The sequence below is a fragment of the Stegastes partitus genome, unplaced genomic scaffold, assembly GCF_000690725.1.
Source record: "Stegastes partitus isolate 25-593 unplaced genomic scaffold, Stegastes_partitus-1.0.2 Scaffold914, whole genome shotgun sequence".
NCBI lineage: Eukaryota > Metazoa > Chordata > Actinopteri > Pomacentridae > Stegastes > Stegastes partitus.
Genome location: NW_007578645.1, coordinates 104,890 through 114,256, shown reverse-complemented (window position 1 = coordinate 114,256; position 9,367 = coordinate 104,890). Strand labels below are relative to the sequence as shown.

The 9,367-nt window shown below is 38.9% G+C and overlaps 2 protein-coding genes across 2 annotated transcripts in view; one reads left to right on the top strand and one right to left on the bottom strand.

Annotated features, from left to right (window-relative positions):
- Positions 1-2,305, top strand: part of gas7a (growth arrest-specific 7a) — a 48,939-nt gene extending 46,634 nt beyond the window's left edge. The window contains exon 14 of the mRNA XM_008293820.1: positions 475-2,305. Coding sequence (XP_008292042.1) covers positions 475-588 — 114 coding nt within the window. The 3' untranslated portion in view covers positions 589-2,305. The remainder of the gene's footprint in view (positions 1-474) is intronic.
- A 3,544-nt stretch (positions 2,306-5,849) lies between these two features.
- Positions 5,850-7,272, bottom strand: rcvrna (recoverin a). The gene is made up of 3 exons (XM_008293819.1): positions 6,892-7,272; positions 6,079-6,190; positions 5,850-5,968 (listed from the first exon to the last, which is right to left on the bottom strand). The coding sequence occupies exons 1-3, from the start codon at positions 7,270-7,272 to the stop codon at positions 5,850-5,852; spliced, it is 612 nt and encodes a 203-aa protein (XP_008292041.1).
- Between the last annotated feature and the right edge of the window lie 2,095 nt (positions 7,273-9,367).

The following is a 9,367-nucleotide window of genomic DNA, read 5'->3' as shown; positions in this document are numbered from 1 at the left end:
ACCTGACAGTTTCCCAACCAGACACACCTCACACCATGTGAGTCCTGGGTCATAAGCGGGACACCAGCCATGTGTTTTGGGGATGAGAATAAAATCCCAGTCAATCAGAGGAAGCCTCTTGGATAAGAGGTGAAACATCTTCAAGAAGCAGAAAGAGAAGTCGAGTTGCCTCCAACAGAGGCATTTAAGATTTTCATGACTTCAATGCTCACATCAGCTCCTTCCTTCCTCTTCCCCAAAGTTGAAATTAAGTGGAAGGTTCTTAGTTTTGACACAGGAGGTCTGGTGCCGATCACAGATGGAGCTTTACAAATGTGACTGGAGCACTGGGAGTAGTGTGTCACTGCACAAGCTTTACAAAACTCTTCATGGCACAAAACTTCTTCACAGCACCTTGTATCAAACCTGCTGACCAATAACAATACATGAATGCTGAAGTGTAACGGGGTCGTATTGTTGCTGATGTGTTTCCAGACGGTGGAGCCGGTCGACCAGCTGCTGCAGAACGTGGACCCAGCCAAAGACAGGGAGCTGTGGGTGAAAGAGAACAAAACCGGCGACGTTCGGCCTGTGGATATGGACATATAGACCGTCCTGACCTGTCTTCATTACTAAAACACGTCCACAGAGTCCCAGAACACTTCTGATAACACTGATCCGGGGACGGTGCATGTCCAGACTCCAGACGTCTGATGCTCATCCTCTCTGACTGGAACAACAAGGAGCAAAGGTTCATACTTAACGCAGTCCGAGTCCAGGAAACAGTAATGGATCAAAGTACCAGCATGTTCCTTCTAAATTTTAACCCTATCATAATCAACATTAGCATATTGAATGCCATTTAACATATTCTGCTGTTTACCTGTTGTAAAGTTGACACTATTAAAAACAAAAAAAAAATTCTATGTATTTTGAATTGTTTAGTTTAGCTTCAATCAACACTTTTCCAGTTCGAGTAAACCAAACTAAAAAAAAAAGAAGAAAAAACTCTGATTATTGATATTACCTTTATTTTAGATACCGAAGCTTATTGAGATCTTAGAATGAATATGATATATTTTCATATTTTGCTGGTTCATTTTGGTGGAAATGCATGTTTTGAATATCTTGCTTTTACTGTATATGGAGAGCTGCACAGTTTGTGGAACCATGATGGTTGTGTTGGTGTAGTTCACTGGATTTACAAAAGGTATTCTGGATCATTCATTTAGGAGCTTTCTCACACAAACGACTAAAGTGTACAGCGTTAACATCCAGTAACCTCAATTGTTCAAAGACACACAGTGTTTTGGAATTTGATCTTGCTCGCCACAAGTCCAAACACGTGGTCGATGGGATTTTAGGCCAGGGTCTATTGTGGATCAGTCCGGAGGAAAAAGGTGGTCCAAGTTACACTGAAACACCTTTTAGTGCCTAACGGTTATATACCTGGAATGTCCTTGATATATTCTTCTCTGCATCAGTGTACATTTTGTACATACTGGCTAGATGTATTTTGCTGTCAGATGTTTTAACAGGCCGCAGATGTTCGGGCCGATGAGGTGTTTGCACTGTTGTTTGTTTTATTTTTGGTAAATGTACAGAGAATATCTCCACTGCGGTGTTCAGTAAAAAAAGGGTCGACATGCAGCAGAAAGCCACAAAATTGAAAAAAAAAGAAAAGAGCACATTTTTAGATTCGATCGATCGAGCTGACGAAACACATTTTATCCGAGACTGCATGTACAGTACGTGCCTGTGTTTACATGTGTGTGTCCGTCTGTCGTCGTCCTCACATTTTGTTGTGGTCTGTTTGGATTTATTTGGATTATTACCTGCCGTTCTTTTTCCATTTCTCAAAAAGACAATTAAATAACTTCAATCCAGCTGCAGGGCACAAAAAAAAAAAGCTATGAAAAAAAAAAGAACAAATGCTTACCTGCCTTATCAAAAACCCGCACTGATAATTTGTTTTGTGCTACATGAAGTCAAATCATCTTTCTCCGAATCAGGTGAACCGCAGTACATCCAGTCTTTGCTTTCAATCCAATGCGCAGGTTTTAAATAGCGTATCTGTTGTAGAGGTTTTATCAGTGTGTGTCAATGTTGTGCACTAAGTGTAGCCAGTTATTATGTTCCAACTAAATGTTCTTGACCAGAATTCATGATGACGTAACGGTTGAGTTAACTGCCCTTCTGTGGTGAACGTTTTCATTCAATCCGATGTTCCCGATGTTTTAAGAATGTTTGATCATAGGTGACCTCTGTTCAGACGGTGTACTGAGGAATGCAGTGTCCAAAATAAATCTCCTCTTTGAAAATTAAATGTCACGTCGTGTCGTTGTGTAACTCTACGGAAATAGCGGGATTTAAGAAACGGGCAGGAGCAGAATGTAAAATGTAGAAATTGAATTTAAGACATCACAAAATGGCAACAAAAGAGAACCCAATTATTTAACTTTTATGGATTTGTATGTTGTTTTCTTAATATTATTAAATGGAAAAAAGGTTATTTCTGTAGATTAAAGCCAACTATCCCAGTTTGTGCACTGTTTCATGTTAAATATCTTATTACGCAAAACTAGGAGCTACCACAAGTGTCACTGAAATAGTGATGAATTTGTTGGATTTTACAATAAAAATCATTATTAGATTTAGTTCCAAAACTAAACCAGCTAAATCTGTTTATTCAAAATAAAAAGAGGATTTATGAAATTAATTTGCTCAAAAGTTACCCAACAGATCAGAGTAAGCAAGAAAGCAGTTTATCCTTGTAATTTATTTATGTTGTAGAAAACTAATGTTTTAGGTAAATATGCACTGTCACTGCATACTACATGATTACAACTATCTATCTATATATATAATATTTTATTATTAGGACTAAGAAATTAAAAAAGTTGTCCTTTGTGAGGTCTACATTCATTCCAGAGGAGCCTGTTAAAGCGATGTATTGTTCAGCCCACAGTGTCTGAACCAGACGCTCCAGTAAGGAGGTTGTTTGTCTCAACTGACCTTCAGCTCCTAATAGGATTGGCTGATACAGACGGATTGTTAACCTGAGCCTAATTCCCTTCATAAGGAGCTCTCGTCCCGACTTTCTCGCTATCAACCTAATGAATGAATCCGAGTGTGAAAAAACCTGCCAGGTATGAGAGAGTAAATTGGCCTGTCAACACACCGAGAGTGGAGGGAGGTCACGCTCGGGTGTCAGGTCTGAAGCCAAATACAGCAAGAGTGGACAGATTTTCAAGTTGGAAGAAGTTAATCACTGTCAGACTTTACAACCTGAAGGATTTAGAAACTACACTGTTTGGACAAGCTAAAGGACACGGCTGCTAATGAGCTTTTTCATTTAAACAAGTGATTTAAAGGCAAAACCGCATCATCCAGCAAAGGCTGTGAGACAGGCTAGTTAGCAGGATCACTTGATTTACCTTTTTCAAAGACGACACATTCAGAGGCATAATAATATAACTTCCAAAGTACGTTTTTACATTAAAAAGTCAAAATGAATACCTAATTGAAACAGCTTGTAAAAGAAGGCCAACATGCATGTGTGACACTTCATATATTGATATTCGAGCACTTTAAAAAAAATAAAATAAAGTGTCTAAATCACTATAAACCAAACCGAAGCATTTTAATTACTATAAAACATTATCCCATCATCAGATATCAGATTTATCTCGTAGGCAGCAAATTAATGGAAACAAGCATCCCCACCAACACTGAGCTGAAAGTAGTGAAGATAGTTTTAAACTTTTTACTTGACAAACAAACTTGGTAGACAGAGAGCAATGGACTGAACAGTATTCACAACTTGGAATAAGTTTATACAAAACCCCTTTGATTCTCGGTGGACCCTCAAAGGAATATGAATAATCTAGGAATGAACAAAATCAGACTTGGTGAGCCTTCAAAGGTAAGAAGTTGCAGCTGTTTTTGCTTTAACATGCAGGTATGTTTACTTTGTTGTTCCTGGTTTTCTTAAATTCCGGAGGTCTAGCCCATTAACAATGTGTAACAAGTCTATGTTGACAAAGTGTTAGCATTATGCGCAATGTTAAGCTACGTTGATCTAGCTTGTCGCAGCGACTTAGTGGGTGTTAATTTACAGTTTCAAGTTAGCTTAGCCATTAAATCATCTGAGCTTTTACACAGCAGTTACTGCTACGCTGCTAGTTTGCTTTGTCTAACTGTTACTCCTCGTTATAGTATAAGATTCAGCTATTAAATGTGTCATTTATGTGATACAAAAAAAAACTCAGTTGCTAAGTTTATGGAGCATCAACATTGACCTCTCTGATTCACAAAACCAGAAACAGTAGGTGAATTATCTTTGGCTCTCACTAGCTAGCCCTAACTAGCCACAGTATAGTCACTGCAGTTTGGTTTTTATCTCTGTTTTCTAATTCTTATTAGCTTTTCATGATGTTTTCCCAAAAGATACATTCAAAGATAAGTTGTTGTTCGGTTACACATAAAAAAATAGACAAACAAACAAAAAAAAACGTGTAGCCCTACAAACATTTTGATATTAGCTTAACAATTTAAAGTTAGCATGACCATGAAATCATAAAAGCTACACAGACAACACTTCCTGTTACTCGGTTAGCAAGGCTAGTTAGCGTTTAGCTGGACTAGTTTAGCCATTCTTACTGCTTTGGTCCATTATGACTTAATATTTATATATATATTTATATTTTATTACGTATGTGGTCTAGCAAATTCAATTCCAAATTACTGTTGCTGTGTCAACACTGACTTTTCAAATTCACGAGACAGGAAACAGTAGGTGAATTAGCTTTACTTAAGGCTTTTGCTCGCTCGCCTCAACGAGTGCAGTCACAGCAGTTTGGGTTTTACCCCAGTTTTATCACTCCTGTTAACTTTTTGTGGCGTTTTCCTCAAAAAATATACATCTATAGGTATATTACTGTAAGGTAAGACATCAAAAATTAAGATTGAAATTTTGGTAACAATTTAATTTTAGCTTAGCCACAAAGTTCACAGCTGAGCTAACCAATAGAGTCAGAGGCTGCACAGGCTGCAGGGCTAGTTAGCTGGGCTAGTTAGCATTAGCCAGACTAGTTTATTTAGTTATACCTTTTAATGCAGTTTTCACAGAAAATACATCGTCACAGGTAAAAGGTAAGACATCAAAACGTCAAATACTGACCAAGCCAAATATGTAGTTACAGTGTTTTACAAGAGCAGCATAATGATGTATGTTTCAGTCCACACCTGGGCAAAGGTATTACACTGTGACAAACTAAAAGAAACAAACCATTTGTTAGCACTAATGATCAAGTCTGATAAATAAACCTTTAGTCAAAGACATTTGAAAATGTAATTTAAAGCAGCGGACAGCCAGATACTACAGCTCTGCTAGCAAGGCTAGTTAGCATTTAGCCGGTATCTAGGGTTGTGTTTTTATCTCCATAATGATTTAGATTTGTTTATTTTTTTCATGTATATGGTAAGACAGACTAATTCACCAATAATCTGAAATAGGAATGAACTGATGAATGAAGTCAGCTCAGGCTAGACACAAAACACTGTCAGAACAAAGTGTGAGATCCAAACTTTATGCAGGTATATGTGTTTTCTGTCATAACGCTTAAATGGACTTTCCCATGGCTTCTGCTTTCTTGTCTCAAATGTAATTTTTTCATTGCTTTCTGGGTACAAAGACAAAAATTAACCACTGTTTGACTTGGCAATCAGCCAAACAGCAGTCCAACCATTAATTCATAAATAAAATGTAGAGAGAGCAATGCAGGTCAAGCAGATCATGTTAAATGTAAACAGGAAAATACAAACAGTCTTAAGGGCTCCGTCTTCTGCTCCCGTTTTGAGCTCATACACTATTGCTTCTTCTCTTTCAGCTTGTCTTTGATTTTCTGAGGTTCATCGTATTGTATTAGGCGCAGGATGTCCTTGTTGTCCATTACACCCTGAATGAATTCCCCCTCTGAGATTTTATCTGTGAAGCAACAACAACAGTGACACATGGAGAACAGCATCAACAAGTGCTGGTGCTTGTGAGGTGAATCTTCTCTAGAACGCTGTTTAAAAGAAATTCATTAAAATTACCGTTTTCCTTCTTCCCGAAAAATTCCCAGATCTTTTCAGACCTTTTCTCTGGTGTGTTTTCATCCTCGGGGAGGTTCTTCTGGTCATCCACAGGAATCATGTTGAATATTGACTGCGGGAAAGTAAGTGGATTTAAAGGTGTCTTTCAGCAGTTTGAGTTCTGAATTTAATCATGAATTATTCACATAGGACAAATGAGAATAAAAAGAATATAAAGTGTGGCCCTAATATCTGATGAAACCGTCTAAAATTTACTTATTAGACAGTTTTATATGCAATTAATCATTTAAGTGCCGTACATTTGCTTGTTTGAGCTTCTCAGATAATTACAAACTGGTATGTTTTTCTTTGCTTTGTATTACTAAATCATTTAGAGTGTCAAACAAGCTGTTTAAGAATTAAATCTGGGAAATTATGATAAGCAATTAACACTAATTGTCCAGGCTGAATGATTATTGAAGGAAATATTCAGTGGATGGATTGTTTAGCTAAATAATCCATTAGTAGGGATTAAAAACCATGACACAAACCTAATTGCCTGCTGCTCATTAGCTCAGCCACTGAACAAAGTCGATGTTTTTTCAGTAGAGAAAACGTGCAAAGTGTAAACAGCAAAACAAGAGGTAATGAATCATCCACCAAGTAGCAAATAAATCACTTAAGCACAATAACACCATCTGTTTTTTTAAAGTTAAAGTTGTGGAAGGCTTTAAAACCAATGAAAATAAGAAGGTATTCATTACTGCAGGGATGATATACATTTCTAAATAGCTGATACTGTTATCCAAGCATTTAAGAATAAAGCAGAAGTACCCTAACGATCTCTTCGATTTCACTCTTGCTGATGGTTCCGTTCCCGTCCACGTCATAGAGGGCAAAAGCCCACTCCAACTTCTGCAGAGTCTTTCCTCCGGAGGTGAGATGCAGAGCGACGATGTACTCCTTAAAGTCCAAAGTGCCGTCTGCGTTGGTGTCAAAACTCCTGAACACATGTCGCGCGTACGCCGTGGGGTCGGCGTCGGGGAAGAAGCTGGCATAGATGCCTTCAAACTGCTGCTTGCTGATCTTCCCGCCCGGACACTCCTTCAGGAAGGACTGGTACCAGGTGCAGAGCTCGGCCTCGGAGTACTTGGTGTTGGATTTCAGTTCTTCCAGGAGCTCCTTCGACAAAGCGCTGCTCTTCGTGTTCCCCATCCTGCTCAGAAACTTGAATCTTTTCCCCTTTTTCTTCGTCGTCTTCTTCTTCTCCTCCTCCGTTTGGGCGTAAAACCTCTGCAGTTTGTGTCACTCTGTCTTCAAACCGAAGCCCGTTCAGGTGTCAAATGGGATTATGGTCATCACTGCCTAAATCCAGACAGCTGTCTTTAAGATTAAGGGGATAACCGCGTCACACTGCTATGACACCTTTTTTTGAAGACGCAGTTAAACTCTGGCGGTATAATCGGTGGGATTAAATGCAGCAGGTGGCTCTCACTTTAAAGCTCAACATCTGGGAGACCCCTTCGTGTCATTTTGGAGTGTTTTAAAACCGAACCACAAGCCCGGCTGTTAAACAACTGCAGCTTGATCTCATCGGTATTTAATGAACACTCTTTAACCCTTTGAATCCGAGCAGTGTCTGGGCGCTCCTGACACATTTTAACTCACCGTAGGCTCATTTTTCACTGCAACCTCTATGAAAACAGCCAGTTTCTAGTGAATAAACATGATGGGGCTTGATTTTTTTTCTGAGTTTATTTTGAGACGAGGCATGCCGGACGCTGGGGGTCGTCACAGCCCCGCATGGTGTTGATCGCTCGTCCACTATGAGGTAAGATTATCTGTCTTCACTATAATAGTCTCAGGCCTGATTACTACACCATCTGCTGCCAAAACCTCAGCAAGTGAAGGCAATTAAATGGACTGATGTTATAGCTATAAAAAAAAGACCCAAACCCACAATAATGCATGAGTGGATGGACCAACAGAACATCACACAGTCGCCTGTTTTTCCATAATCTTAACCACATATTGCACCAACGACAGCTCCCCAAACGATGATCTTTCCCTAAATAATCAAGCTGTTTCAGAGCACAGAGACAAATGAACTGTTTGGTCATTATGGTTGAAGGACCTTATTTAAGGTGTTTTATCAAAGCTGTCTTGTGTTGGAGTGTGTTGTAGAGATATACAGCAGCTATGTTCTGTTAGATATTGTCACCAGCATCAACATTAATCTGCAGTAATCAGAGGTGATTGTTTACGTATGACTCAAACAAAGTGACGCACAGCTGATTGTAATCCTGCAGCGCTCTGTGCCAGCAGCGATCGTGATTTAAAAGACAGTTATTACACATTTATTGTATTTTTTCACTGCAGTAAAAGCTGAAAAACCAATTCTCTGACTTCAAACACAGGACGTAATCTTGAAGTGTCCATCCTCTACCTTTACAAAACCAGATTAAGAAGCTCCAAATCTATCCGTAACCTTTTAAATAGCATTGCATACTTTTACATAATCGTTTAGTTTTTGTTATAAAATGCACAAAATGTTGAGCAACGCTACCTCAGGGGAGACGGCTTTTACTCAAAGCTCACATCTGTCGTCCGAATGCCCCTGCAGGTATTATTATGTAAAAAAAAGCAATGAGCACAGGAAAAATTCACCGTACAACCGGCTTACCGCTTCATCAAGTGTAACGCTGGGCTTACTCATCCTCTGTTGATATTTTATTACATGGAAGCTAATGTTCAGAATAATCTCTTTATTTCCAGGGGAATTACTCTGATGCTACAACTGGTGCTCTGAAAGTCAAATTAGAAGAGGAATTTATGAGACAATGAATGAAAATGTAAAGAAAGAAAACTTTTCTGTCAAAGAAAGCTAAAAGAAACAACTTGTGTTAATACGCTGTAAGCCTTAAAATGCCCAGAACTGCTGTTAATATTGGTTTTATATAAATCCATGCCATGTGGAAGATATATAGATCATCAGAGAGATCAAATATCTGCTTATATAATGCTTATATAGGGCTTTTCTACCTCAGTGGAACTTAAAGCACTTTGCAATGCGATTCCCACTCACCCATTTACACACACACACCAATGCCTGCCAGTGGAGGGAGCAACTTCGTTTTCAGTGTCCTGCCCAAGGGCTTGGGATCGAACCACCAACCTTTCCCTTAGTGGACAATGCACTCTGTCACCTGAGCCACAGTCGCCCACATTCTTTGTCTGTTATTATTTTCTAGATCACGTCCATTTAAGTTCAAATAAAATTCCTTGTCCACAATTAGAAGGTTTGACATCA

What these genes read in the sequence shown, in the direction of transcription:
- rcvrna (XM_008293819.1), bottom strand. Translation starts at nt 7,272, where the DNA reads ATGGGGAACACGAAGAGCAGCGCTTTGTCGAAGGAGCTCCTGGAAGAA. An exon ending in AAATCGAAGAGATCGTTAGG is followed by an intron (nt 6,191 to 6,891) that starts GTACTTCTGCTT and finishes ACTTTCCCGCAG; the next exon opens with TCAATATTCAACATGATTCC. An exon ending in TTTCGGGAAGAAGGAAAACG is followed by an intron (nt 5,969 to 6,078) that starts GTAATTTTAATG and finishes GTTGCTTCACAG; the next exon opens with ATAAAATCTCAGAGGGGGAA.